The sequence below is a fragment of the Lonchura striata genome, chromosome 3, assembly GCF_046129695.1.
Source record: "Lonchura striata isolate bLonStr1 chromosome 3, bLonStr1.mat, whole genome shotgun sequence".
NCBI lineage: Eukaryota > Metazoa > Chordata > Aves > Passeriformes > Estrildidae > Lonchura > Lonchura striata.
The window spans coordinates 47,428,863-47,443,428 of NC_134605.1; the positions used below are offsets into that span (position 1 = coordinate 47,428,863).

A 14,566-nucleotide genomic window follows, 5' to 3' on the forward strand; every position below is an offset into this window, starting at 1 on the left:
CTTTCCAAAAAAGCAAAAAAAAAAAAAAAAAGCCTCACCAAGCTAAAGAATGACTCCTGGTTCCTCAAAACTGTGATTTATATGCATGTGTAAACATTATGATGAAATTCTTCCTCTGGTATTTCTCTTTCTCCTCTATCTCCAGTACTTTGTAACAATGACTATCTAACTGGTGAGAGTTATCAAAAGGACTAAATTATCTGCATGATGTTTAAATGGGTGCAATTACCCAAAGGGTAATTTATACATGGAAAAAATATTCATTCAAGTAACCTTTGAAACATGGACAGTTATTTGAAAAAAAAATTATAAAGCAGAGGAGCTTCAGAAGATTACAGCAAAGGGAAGAAATGTATTTCCACAAAAGGTAAAAAGTTTAAAATTTCTCTTTTATAATGTTTCTACATCTACTCTTTGGATTGAAAAGTTGTAATACATTATATGTTTCTGATCTTTGAAAGCTAAAGGTTACTAATATTTGGATTTTTCAAAAATTAAGTCACCGACAGTGTAAAACCCCAACTAGTGGAGAAATAAACATTAGATGCTATGTATTTTGACCAAGGCAAAGTCCTACATTACTTTCTTACCAGCTTATGATATCACCCTAAGATATGTGCTCAAATTCAGCTACAGCTGCTGATGAAGTTGCATTGAAAGAGTAGATATCTATTATACATTTTCAAAGCAGGAAATGGCATTGATGTGTACAGAGATAGGGAAAACTCTCCTAAAGACAGACAAAAAATAGGATAAGGTACAGATTATGATTTAAACAGAAAGAAAGTCCAAAAATACCAAGAAAAAAATATTTGACAATTCTAAACACTGAAAACAATGCCTGATATAAAAATCAATTTTTGATTAATGCTGTGATTGTATGGACAAAAAGCACCAACAATAAACATGCATGTAGTTAAAATGACTGATGTTTTTCCAAAGGAATATTCCACATTTTCTTGTCTAATTGCTTGGTTTTAGCAGTCATAAAATTCTGGTCTTAATCTGAAGTTTACCTTGTTCCTTGTTACAGACATCAAACAGTTTAATCGCATAACACATGACTATAATGCATGTGCTGAGTTTACATTTCCATTTCTGTTTCAAAAATCTCCACACAATTTCACGCTCCAGATATTTAACAGTCTCTGGGAAGAATTTGCTAGAGAGGTTATCCATGAAGATTTCAGGAAAAATATTTGCCTTGTTCAATACAGAGGATTAGGAAAAAAGAAGAGTCTGATAAGAAGATCCCTGGTCTAATGGAATGAGGTCAGGAATGAGAATAGGAGGCATGTGAAAAGGAGAAAACTGCCTGTTCTAATCTGAGCTATTAAAAATATCCCACAGCAATGCAGGGAGGCTCTGCTCACATAAATTACCTTCTAAATTGTTGGACTATGCAAACAAAGCTTGGTATAACTATTTGCTACAAATCACATATCAAAATACACTGTAGAAAAATTATAGCATCCCTTGCAATGTCACATATTCCTATAGAATGAATATTACACAATCTGTGTGCCTGGTTTCATGATCTAGAAGCTCATAAGTGAAGACTTCACCCAGGAGAACTATGGATGTGGTCTAACGGACATTTATTAACATGTACATTAAATAACACCACCATTTTCAAAGAGAAGATAATGAAATACTGATGTGGTTTGGTCATCTTTCATGAGAGTAGAAAACCTGAAGGAATTATCATCCTTAAGAATTTTGCTTTTTCTCAGAAGCAAATATGAAGCAGTTCATCATGAAGTATTAAAGAGGGAACATTTGTCATTTTGCCATGACATCCCACTTACAGCTGAAGGAAGGTGGGTGGTATGGCTATGGGAAAGTCAAGTACTGTTTATCAGCCCAGGCAGAAATAATGCTGCCAGTTTTTATCAGTATGATTTTGAGGCATTTTGTTTGATTGTAGGTGTAACTTGAATCAGCAGCCAGAACAAGTCAGAAGCTAAAGAAATAAGGCTTACCTAGCACTGCAGATATGATTGCAGATACATTTAAAACTCCAGAACAAAACAGTTACAAGGACCTTCATGCCCTTTAACCAGAAAACTAGTTTTGCACACACCAACGCATATGGGTTTGCTTGAGTGATACACTAATATCATTAGGTAAACCTAACCACATTAATCCATAATTCTCCTGTATGAAAGTCATACAAAACAAAATCCTGTAAGATAGCATGTATTCCACAATAAAAAACTAGCAGCAGTGGCTGCTACGCATTGTAAGGAATCCAGTGATAAAGTAAATAAATCTGCTTTGGTTTTACCTCAAAATTAATCAATAACAATATCTGAGCTAATGAAACAGCCATGTGTAAAAATCAGTGTTACCCATCAGCTTTTATAAAACAGGAATAATTTCTATGCATTAAACTGTATAACCAAAGAGGAAAATCACTAAGCATCTTTTCAGTTACCCCTAGCTGATAGTAATAAGAAAAGAGTTGTTGTCTCTGAAGCTGCTCCATTCCACTCCACAAAATTTTTTAAAATCCAATTACTTGGAAGGGGAAGGAGTACTCAAATCACTTAAAAACCTTTGCATATTACTGCTATTCTTCTCTCAGGCACCAGGGAGTGTTTATAGACAGCAGAAATGAAGCCTTTGCTGAAAAGTGGTTATGTACAATTTCAAATGCTTTGCATGATGGATGGAAGATTTCACTGGCATTTTGTTTCATATTCATTGCACTTCACAAAATGGTTTCTTGGTGAAGTAAAAGGGTAAGATTGCTAGTCTAGCACTGTCAAGCCCATACAGGAAGCAAGTAGTGCTCCATGGTTAGCTCAGAATAATTAAAAAAGAGGTTGAGGAATTTGGAAACAAGATTTTGGCTCTGTGACTCCTCTTTTCTAACTGAAAAGAGGACAAGCATGGCAAGCAGTGTTGGGCAAAGTGTGCCTGAGTAAGGAGTTTAAAAAATCAAAAGTAGCACTGATGGGGCAGTCAGAAAGACACATGAATATAAAATCTTTTTCCCTCAGAAACCTTAAAAGAACCTGTATATACCAAGCCTGACCTGAAAAGACAATGAAATAGTTATCACACCTGCAATTGCCAAAAATAATCTGCCAAATACTGCATAATATAACTTGTTTCTTTTTCATTTCTAAAATCTGACTTCAAATAAAAGCCTTCCCTCAAGGCACAGTAGATGATCCAGAAAGGCTCTGGAGAGTGGCTGAAGGGCTGTGATGTTCAGCCACAAACTCAGAATTCAGAATGGCCAGAGGTTGGTCCAGAGTGAGCCACGAAGAAGCTAGCTCAGTAAGGCTGACTCAAAAGTGACATGTAAAGCAATAGAATTCACCTGAGACATGAGGTGTCCAGAACACTTCACACTCTAAACGATTTTGCAACAAAGATATTTCAAGGTCCTTACAGTGATTGCTATATAATTTTATCCCTAATTTAGGCATGAGAAAACAAGGCCAGAATGGTTAAACACATCTGTCAAGAAAGTGTTCCCAGTGGCAGAACGGGAGAAAATATCAAAGCCCACACCTTCGTCTTCCCAAAGTCCATGAATTTTGCTGCTATCTTCACTCTTGCTTTCACAAGAAAATGTTCCTGTTTTCATATTTTTCCTCAGATATTTGTGCCTTTTATCTTAAAAGGTACAAAACAACAGCAGAACCTAACCCTCATCTCAGAAAATTAATTAATGTGAAATCATGAATTAATCTCATTTAAAAATAGGAGTGTGACTATCACTAATCCAGGGTATCCAGAGTTTGTTTACAGACAAAAGATACTGGGAAATGTTATTTTTCTCAATTAACATCAGGAGATCAGGGCTTGTAGAAGAAATTAGCATATTTTTCTGTGGGATGATATTACAGAAACTTACCAGCTGAGAGGGCAAATCAGGCATTCCTCACCAAGATGGACATATTATCATATGTGTGGACATAAATGAAACGTCTCCATGAGTAATCCCTGGCCAGGGAAGATATGTTTTCCAAGATGCAGCTTGCTTTTCTTATTTGAGCCCCTCATATTTATTTGCTCTCAGGTAGAGAAAGATGGTGAGCGCCTTTTTTAGTCAGAGGTTTAAACTACCAGGAAAAGGCAATGCAGCTGTTTCTGCTTTTTCTTACTGAGTCTAATAAAAAAATTCCTCTGTTAATAAGGCAATTAATATTTATATTCATCTCCTTTGAATTAAATTGATATCACAGAAATGAACCTAATTAACACCTGAGTAGGTCACTGAATGATCCAGAATTTTTTTTTATTTCACGTTATTTAAAAAAGCAGATGTAACTATACTCCTGCCTCCTGATGGCAAGAGTAATAACTGGAAAAGAATAATTTTTGCCCATAAAAGGGCATTTGTCCAACTGAAGCTCAATCTCCACAGCTTTTAGCTATTTCTATACAACAGGAGGTGGTTTAAAACGAGCTAGGGATAATTTTACTGTCAGGAGGGAATGTGTCACCCTTTGGAGAACAAAACATCAAGCACATGGAGAACATTACTATAGCTAGCCTTTTTTTTGTAGGTTAGGTCTTTGTATTGCAAACATTCCTCTGCAGGTGCAGCTTTTGAGCTGTTCAGTGCTGGCAGGTGCATGGTTTTCTCCTTCTATCAAAATATCCAGAAATGTGTAAATCCTGTCCAGTACTAAGAGGGTACTATGTGCAAAGAACCTGAATGTCTATTCTAGTGCAAAATTCACACATTTTCAGTCAAACTTTCCTCCCCGTTGAATATGTTCTCTTCACCTTCTAATTTAGCAGTTCAGTAACAGATTTTATACCAGCCTTATTTTGGTGGGGAACATGGAGATGTAAGCACACAAATTTTGCTGTTATAACTCCAGTTAACAGTATGTCACCACTATGAATTTTTTCTCATCCTGTACATTAACAGCTAAAGTTGCATTGTCACAACAGCAAAGCCACACTGTTGGCACGGGAATAGCACTGCAAAAGGTACCACAAAAAAGCAAACAAGCCAAACATTGCAGATAACACTTGATTAAAATGTCTTAATGCATTTGTCAAATAGGTGCCAAATTTTTAACTTATGTAAATACACGGAGAAGGTAATAAAATCTAGCCCTCACTGAAGTTTTGTGTCCAGACATAGGCTGTGGACCTCTCTGAGGAAAACTCACAGCAGGGTAGCTGCAGTACTCTCAGTGGTCCATGGTGAGACTAATGCCAGTCTGTACTTTCCTTCAGTCAGACTATCATGCCAGTAGAGGTGCTTATTTCTCGTGCTAGAGATGGAGGCAGCTCTGCAGAATTCAATGACTATCACTCCTGTAAGTTACTACTATTCTCTGCAAAATTAAGTCCTTGCATATTTTGTCCTTCTGGACACTGCTTATTCAGACACCAAGCCAAGAACTGGAGCCTCAACCACTCTATGATTCCTTTCCACTTACCTTATAAGCACATCAGTAAGACCCTTCAACCATGTGCCATCTGCTTTCTTTATATTGAGCACTGAGGAGAATGAAGCTTCATAAGCTTAAAAAACCACTTTTCCTTCAAACACTCTCTCCAGGATCAAAAGTAACTATGGATCTAGGGGATGAGGTTTGGAATGCTTGCTCTTACCCATTATTACCCATGTACACATCTAACTTTCTGTTCTGCTGAAGAGCAACTTTTTTGCAGTCTGACTCACAAGATCTAAATATGAAAAGACGATAATATTGTTTGCATGTATGCAATAATTCTCTTAATTGCCAGAATGTGCTGTGCATATTTAATCCTCTTCATGCTAAGATATTGACTTGTACAAATATTACAATTCTTTCTCTTCCTTTACATGGGCCTATAACACTTAAGCCAAAATATTGGTGAACGTATTGTACAGAGATTAATATAATGCAATGTTTGAAATTATGACTGATCTCCAATCACTAGTTTTCTTCTGCATTTGAAAGGTCACAATTTCAGTACTACTTTATTCTTGACAGCGTCTTATTTAAACAATCTTTAAGACAAAGTTTAGACTTATATATCTTGAAGACAATATGTTTTGTTCTACTAGATGTTATTTTACTGAGTATTTAATACAGTTAGAAGTAACAGAGAAGAATTAGCAAACTCAATTTCATAATGATAGTCATCATATAATTTCAAAGCAATAAATAGCTAAACAAGAGCTTGAAGCAACTGTTGGGGATACTTACCAGGAGTACCATCTAATAGAGCCATACAGAACACAGCCACCATTGTCAAAAGTGGCACAGGACAAGAAAAGTGAATTCTTTCCATTGAACCCATAATCTGGTACTTTGCAGTCATATTTGTTTCAAGTTATCAGCAATATTGTTCTAGCACAATTCTAGCCCACTAGTCATTATTATAAAAACAACTTAGTTTGAAATTTAATATCATGAAATACAACTATGGAGGTTTCTGAACAATATATATGTGCGAGTGTAGGTATAGACATATGTACATATTTATTCTTTCAGCTTTTCTGAACGATTTACCTGTTTGTTGTATGCAATGGGACTGACAGATCAATAGAAAAATGTCTGTGTAGTTGTTAGAAGAATACACACTACTCTGATACTACTGAGTTACCAGTAAGGAAATTCTCACAAAAGAAGAAATATAAATATTACCTCCATTATTTATCAGATTTCTGCTAGACTTGATATTTAAAATATCTCCCCCTTTCTAAATTCATACTATACTAGGAAAAAGAGGCAATAGCATAATATAGTTTACTGTATTTGAAAAATACTACATTAATTTATTTCATGAGAGATAGTTCCACATTCAGCATTATCACACTTTTATTCCAAATATCAAAATAGTCATTATCATATCAACATTTTGCAGAAAATCTATAAATAAAATCCTTCTACCATTTTTTTTTTATTTTTAGGGGAATTTCTACTCTTTACCAGGTTATATAAGAAACAAAGTATGGTTAAATTTGCTATGAACTTTTCTGTAAGGCCTTTGAGCCTCCATGATTGCAAGTCAAGAACATACTGAAAATACTTACCTGGAATCGATAAAAGGTGCCATCATCCTTCAATGTTAGAACATGGTCTGAGATTGGAAAAAAATAGCCATGTGCTGCCATCAGAGTTCCCAAATGCAGAGCTTCAACTGTTTCAAGAAAAAAAAGAAAGATAAACTTAAAAAGTTAAATAACTTCTTTCCAGCAATTTAGTTTTGTTGTTAAGACTCACCTGATATCCTGCAGATAACCACTTTGTTCTCAAAGTCCTATCATCATGAAAGAGCTGTCTTTTTCTGTGTAATATAATGATGCAACCAAAAAACCACTGCACTTTTCCTTAACAAATATGTCCCATTTGTAGCTGCAGTTCCACTACTTATATCGACATTAAAAGGCAGCCTTAAGGTTCACTCACTTGTTCTGAAGCTGAAAACAGGTATCACTTTTACCTTGATGGTGCAGCCTGCTTTTCTTCTTCAGAACAGTTTCTGATTACATGTTGAAACAGTTGATTCCAATTATGTGATATCTTTCTTAGTAGCTTTATCAGAGCTACTGTGAAGAATAGAGATTTCCTCAAAAGTTTATAACTGGAAAAATAGCAAAGGATAACAGGTTCCTAGAACAGTTTGAGGCAGAAGGTGTTTGTGGAGCTCATCTTGTCCAAATCCCCTCAATCAAGCAGAGAAACCTTAAGCTACTAGGTGAGGACCTTGTCCAAGTGATTTTTTAATAACTCAAAGGAGAGAGACACCACAACCCCTTTGGATAATGCCCAGATTAATATTCATCCTCTTAGAAATGCTCATTTGTTCCTATTGTCTGTAATTTGGCTTTCAGTAATAGCTAGCACAGATTCATCTTGTCTTGACTTTTAAAAACACCACTGCAGCACTCTACCAGCAGTCGAGCATGATCACACAACCTGACATCTGTTCTTGCTCACAAATAGAGACATTATTTTCAATGTGAGAAAGCTTATTTATTTACCCATTTTTCATCATCATCCCAAAAAATTCCCTCCTCCCTTTGCTCACCTGAAGACATTGACTCACATAAGAGATACAGGAGAAGCAGTGAGACATATTTAGGCTAACCTAAAGCCAGCAAATATGTGAAAGGAACAAGAAGGGGATCTGGACACTACTTAACTGAGAGAACATAACCCTACAGGATTTATTTGATAGCAAATATTTATTGCCATCCCCGTGTTTAGCAAATTGATTCTTGTCCCTCCAGCCAGAGCCATTACCTAAAATACAAGACACCCACTCTGGCTATGAGGTCTGCAGCCTGATGTAAAACTCCACAATGCTGTTTAGACTTTTCCCAGTTGCAAGCCTACAAGAAATCTCTCTAACAGAAGGAAGAGGGTTGCTTTGTTCCTTGTGTCTGTGATGTCTGTAAATCCCCATCTGAACTTTGTCCTAAATATAAAAAAGTTTATCTGTTGTTGTTATTCAGTCATTTCAAGCTACTAGTAACTATTGTCCCTTGAATCAGAAAATTTGAATTAATACTTTCTGTAGTTGTCAGTCACTGACATTTTCTTTACTGTTTCAGTTCACCTGCCTTTTAATTTTATTAAGCTTTCCTTTGTTCTTCACATTGCAACTTATTGCCAACTCAAAAAAAAATATTTTTGCATGTATTATGTATCTTGGTGGAATGAGAGAAAAACAAGGAAGAAATGTGCTGACTTTTCTAGAGAAAGACTTTCTCAGACAAGGGCGACAGGGCTTGCCAGGGAGCTCTGACACAGATGAGAGAGCATTCTCTTCTGATTTACCATACACTGATAGGTTCCAGATTTTTTTCATGTGTTTCCTGGATTCTGAATCATAATATTTTTCAAGATCACAAGGAGCTAATATTTCCTTTTACCCAGCAATTTTTAGAGCATATCTAAACTACAATGTCCAGATTTGATTAACATGTCCACTGCAGTACAAAAAAGGGATATCAACAAACTTTGAGTGAGTCAAGTGGGAGTCCACCAAGATCATGAGGGCTGGAGAATGCACCCTATAAGGAGAGGCTGGAGGAGCTGGGCTTTGTCAGATTGGAAAAAATGAATGTCTAAAAGTACCTTTCCCATACTTGAAAGGAGATTTCAAAATGAAGGAGACAAGATCTTTATGGAGTTGCAGGGCAATAAAGAAAATAAATGAAGAAATAAATAAAAGATAAAATGGTACTAAACCAAATCAGGTATAGCTCTGACTTTCAGCCAAGCAGCAGGAGTGGCTGCCCAGACACACTGTGTAATCTGTATCCTTAGAGGGTTTCAAGACCTGAACAGAAAAAGTTCAGGGCAACATGTTTGACTTTATAGTTTACACTGATTTGAGCAAGGAGTAGGACTAAAGTCCCCCTGAGGTCCTTCTCAGCTTGAATTATATTACAGCTCTGTGACTCTAGATGGGTCAAGCAGAAGTGGAATATAGAAGATAAAAAAAGGGATGAAGACACTTGGAGAAGAAACTATTTGAAAGCTCCTGCCAGAACAGCCAATACTGCAGGAAAGGCTGGATACAGCAGCAGTAAGAGCTTGTATTTCTCTCACTGACTGAATCATACAAACAAGTAGAGAGTCACAATAGCTCTCCATGAAAAAACATAAAGAGCTGCCTACCCTTCTTTGGAAGCCAATTACAGTTATTTAAGGTCTGAATTAGTCCCAACAGCAGCCTATATCTCTTCTCCAGTTTTGTATGGGGAGTAAGGTGATTATACTGTTGCCTCAGGCAATCTCATTCAGCTGGAATCCACACTAACTCAATGTTAAGGTATATCTTTGTCTCTTCAGCTATTAAGCCTTAATATGGACATATATTTTTTTCTTTTTATTTCCTTAAATAATACATAATTAATTTTCTTTTTTATGGTTGTCAATCCATCAGCTTCTTTCAGAATCACCTGAATATAAATGCATAAATATTCCCTTTTAGTATCCACCTAAGATCCATCTGTAGCTCACACTTCGAGTGCTACAAAATTATACCCAGTGAGTAACATCCACAAGTTTGTATTCCTGTCTTACACCAGGCTGGTAGATGACCAATAATGATGCTCTTTGTGCAGCAGCAGTGGAACTACAGAACAGCTTAGGAGGTTTCCGATCTCCAAGCAAGAGGTTATCCAGTGTATTACAGAGGCAACACTTTGATATCCATCTCAATTTGCTAAAATCAGACTAAGAAAATAACTACTGTAAGAAGCCAATGAAGTACAACAGTAGTATTTAGGAAACAAACCCATGAGCTTGAAAAGGAAAATGAAGCCAGCAGCAGACCAATTTGACATGCCTAAATTCCTAGAATTCAAATACAGACTGTTTCTATGTCTTCATTCCTGTGGATGAAGCTGGAGGATTTTCATCTAAGCACATTTCTTCTGGAAAAATGGCAAACATCAAAAAATAGAGAACATCAAAACTGTCTATGAAGTGCATTAGATAAGAAGAAAAAGCCAGAAAGAAATGTTTTTAGACATAATGGTTGCCAGGTAGAAAGAGTAATGCTTATATGTATTCAGAATACAAACTCAAAAAATTGGAGAAACAGAATAAAAGAAAAAAAATACTCGTTTTTTTAGATGCAAGTGTACACAGACACATGAATTGCTGGCAGTTTGTTCATCTTACATTTCAAGGTATGGTATTGGTGGAACAAGTTGCTTCTTACAATATGTCCACAGGAGGGAATTAAAAGGAAGAATGTTCCTTCTTTTTCTTTGGAATAAAGACATTTCTGTGCTTTGAAACCCCTTAAACGATGTGTTTTCATTGATTAGTGTGAATTCTATCTTATTAGACACATCTGAGGTCTACCTGAGATATGGTATCTATATATATCTTTACTCTGAACTTCATAAAACACTTTATGGTATCATACTAATACAGTCTCGCAACATCTGAAGCACCTTGCAGTAATCTCTGAGGGAGTGAGGTAAGAAAAATAGAGTATTTTCCAATTGTGCTCCACTTTCAAAAGTCCTTTTTTGAAATCTGCCTTACATTCTATGTGGAAAGATTTCCTACAAGGAATGCGACTTGAGGCATTTTGCATCCTTAAAATTGCTTTATGGTGTAAAAAACACTGAAAACCCCAAACTTCCCAGTTTTCATATATTTTTAGGATCCAAAAATGTCAAACAACTGAAAACTTCCCTTTCCATGAAACAATAAAATATTTTGTATTCTAGGTTATTCATGGAATCTAAAATCCATCACTGTACCAAAGTGCACTGCTAAGCCATACAGCAGCCTGGAAAAAGAATTAATGAGTCAGAACTTCACAAGCACATATTCATTGTAAGTGTCTAATGCCAAGACTTTATCACTTACTCTCACCTCACTCCTGCTGTCATTTCGTTGCCAGTATGAACACAAGCTGCAAAGGATTAGAGTAATAAAATACAACCTGCTTCTCACGCTGACATAACACGTAGGAGCGACTCACTGTCTTGGCCTGACTGGTGTTTAAAGAGGAGAAAATAAACCAGCTAGAAACATTCTTGAACACCCACAACACTGTAAACCACTCTCTTTTGTCCCATCTGAAGGATTGAATTTGTAAGGGGAGCAGCACTTGGTGCGAGTCATTTCAAGGAGGATAAACCTTATGGTGAAGGAAGAGGCACTAAACACAAATTACCCAAACACAATTAAAAAGAGATTCATATTTGATTTCAAGATAACCATCACAAACCATATTATCTGCCAACAAAGCATCTTACCTAAATAGGTAGGATTTTTCTTGTGCTAGACAGTGTCTGTTGGTGCCATTAATAGGGTAGAGGTTTTGGTAGGAGCATCACTTAGCAGGTGAGGAGGAAAACCTATCAGAGATGGGCTATGAGTCATCATTTGCCCAAGGAATGGTAATTTCCACCCTTACAGATGATGTGTGACATGCGGTGCATCCCAAATCTAGAAACAATGATGCACACCTGAAGCATCAACTATTTTCTTCACAAAAACATCCAGCAAAACAGGCACTGTGACAGTGGTGAAAGACAGCTGGGTCTTCCTGCATCCTCCCCTTTCTGCCTCTGTCTCTGATGGGCAATGTGGTTTGCCAGAGAAGAACACCAGGTGGGTATTTCAGGAGGAATTTCTGGATGCTCACATGATTAGTGCATTCCAGTGACGGGGAGATGAGATGCTTGTGATTGACTTTCATCCGCATCAGCCTGCAAGAGGGTGTAAAATGCTTCTGGAGACTGGTCCAACTAGGCAAACTGGTCTTCCAAGGCTGGACACAGTTTCTGGGTGGAAACTCCCCTCAGCAGGGTTTCTGGCAGACTACATCCCACCCAAAAGTGAAGAACACTTTAGGATGGGTGAGTAAAATGCACTAAAATCCAGTCAAATGCAGAGATAAAAGCCTAGGATAGCTACATTTATGCTTTTTTGCTTTGTAATTGTGAATTCTGCAAGGCCAAAGACTGCAAACATGTACATTTCTAGCTATACCTGCTTATATTATAAACATCAACTGTTGACCAAACCTGAGACTAAGTGCATTCATCTGCACCCAGACTTGGCTGAGAAGTTTAGAAATCAGGGGAGTCTTACTTGCGACAGGAAGGGAGTCTTCCTTCACAGGAAGGACCACAGCCTGATTATACTGTAATCCACTGTGGTAGATGATACAGTTGGTACTTAAATATTTTATTGGCAAGATTTAGATACTGTATTGGCAATAAATCTGATCACAATCATCTACATAATCACAATGTCCCACTTTCTCATGCCTGTGTTTTCTTGATTACTCTGCTACAGGGACACCTGCCTTATGTACTCACAGAATGTGGGTGAATGGGAGGATTGGCCTAAATTTGAAAAACTGTTATCTAGGAAGGATCAACAGAAGACATGTCACCATCAAAGATGGAAGGAAAGGGGAAGTTGGCCTACAGTTTCTGAAAAGAACAAGACAAAAACAAAGAAAGAGACCTTTATTCACGCACAGGAAAGGGAAAAAAAAAAATGAAAAAAGTTATCACATTGGAGGGGGAAAAAAGTAGTCCTTGAAAAAAAAGCTGCATCTCCCAGCTAGCAACACACAAACCCTTGATGTTAAAGCTTTTTAAGTATTTCCTGTTAATTTTCTTATGTGATTGTTTCCCACTGCATTTCAGCTCATTACACATTATCTGCTGCTATGTCCTATTAAAGTCTGCTTTTATTCTCTTAAGAAATTTGTATCTTGAAAGGCAGATGCCTGAGATGTCAACATGCAATGACTTGAAGTGATAACCAAAGCTCTCATGTTGACCAAAAAAAAAAAAAAAAAAAATATTGGAGTTGCAACATGAGGTCTCAAGAAACAGACAAATGAGGTGCTGGCATTAAGCAGTGCTATAACTTCACCTCTGGAATATTTGTTTGTGTTATATATTTAGTGAGCTGGAAACACATCATTACAGAGGCTGGAAGAAATCCATCCAAGCTGTTACTAACAGGTAGATTTAAATACCAGACAAAACCAAACATGGCACAATTTGGTAACTAGATTTTGCCATAGTTCATCCAGTATGCAGTCATGAAGAGCAGCCTGAAAATGTTTAGAATTGCCTTTATTGCTTCCCTGTCATCTCCAGCCTCAATTTTTTAAAGCATCTATCAATATCACACCAGCAATCAGGCCTTCCAGCGGTTGAATGTAGCGCCATACCAATGAAAGTCAACATTTATAAAACTTTTCCTCTAATTTCACTATTATTACTCTTTGAGCTTTTCTATTTTCGATTTTGTGGAAATTACAGACTTTTTGCTCTTCTATCACTGATATCTTTTGTCTCTTCAAATCGAAATGATAGAAGGGTGAAATCCAAACTCCCTTGAAGTATGGGTTTCCTGTTTTTCCATCTGGATCTTCCTCTGAAATTGCAACGTTTTGGTTTAAGCTTTGATTCCCATGCTTCTCTAAGGCAAAATCAAAGCAGAAATCAAAACCTGTGTGTTTTGTTTTCCCTAATGACTCTCTGAACTTATCTCTGTAAGATATTTCCGAACACTTCACTCATTCCCTCCTCCAGTATGAAACTCTGAGCTAATATTTGGAGTCATATCTGCACCCTTCTGAGCAAACCTGCTAAAGACAAAAACCAAAATTTCACAAAAAATTCCAATTCCTGCAAATACACTACTGAGAATTATTTAAGATGAAGTCTTGCTCCACAGTGTCAAGCATCTGTAAAAGACCCAAAATACTGGGCATAGACTACTTCTACTGAGTATTATAGTTACTATGCTATTTTTTCAGGTTTTCTTGTATACTGCTTGCCAGTTGCTGTTGCTACACCAGATATTCCTGCTTTTCTCACTCCCAGTGGCTGACTCTACCGATATGTGACGAAACTTTGGCTGCAAATGTTTGGTGGAGAAGCATGTGATTCATTCTCCACATGACACCCAAAAATTTGTGCATGTTAGTATCAGCCAGGAAAGGTACTTTACATCATGGTTCTCTCAGACACGGTGCCCTATGTGATGATGTGCTTTCCTGGCCACAGCACAGTGTTATTGCTTCTCCCCTTCTTTGCCATGCTTTAGGAAAAGCACAGCTGCCAACTACCCTTGCAGTCTGCTCT

The 14,566-nt window shown here is 36.9% G+C and overlaps 1 protein-coding gene across 7 annotated transcripts in view; it reads right to left on the minus strand.

Annotated features, from left to right (window-relative positions):
- RGS7 (regulator of G protein signaling 7) overlaps positions 1 to 14,566 on the minus strand; it is a 227,388-nt gene that overhangs the window by 73,329 nt on the left and 139,493 nt on the right. For all 7 annotated transcript variants that reach the window (XM_031504336.2, XM_021527044.3, XM_021527038.3 and 4 more), the window contains one exon: positions 7,004 to 7,110. In XM_031504336.2, the coding sequence (XP_031360196.1) occupies positions 7,004 to 7,110 (107 nt within the window). The remainder of the gene's footprint in view (positions 1 to 7,003; positions 7,111 to 14,566) is intronic.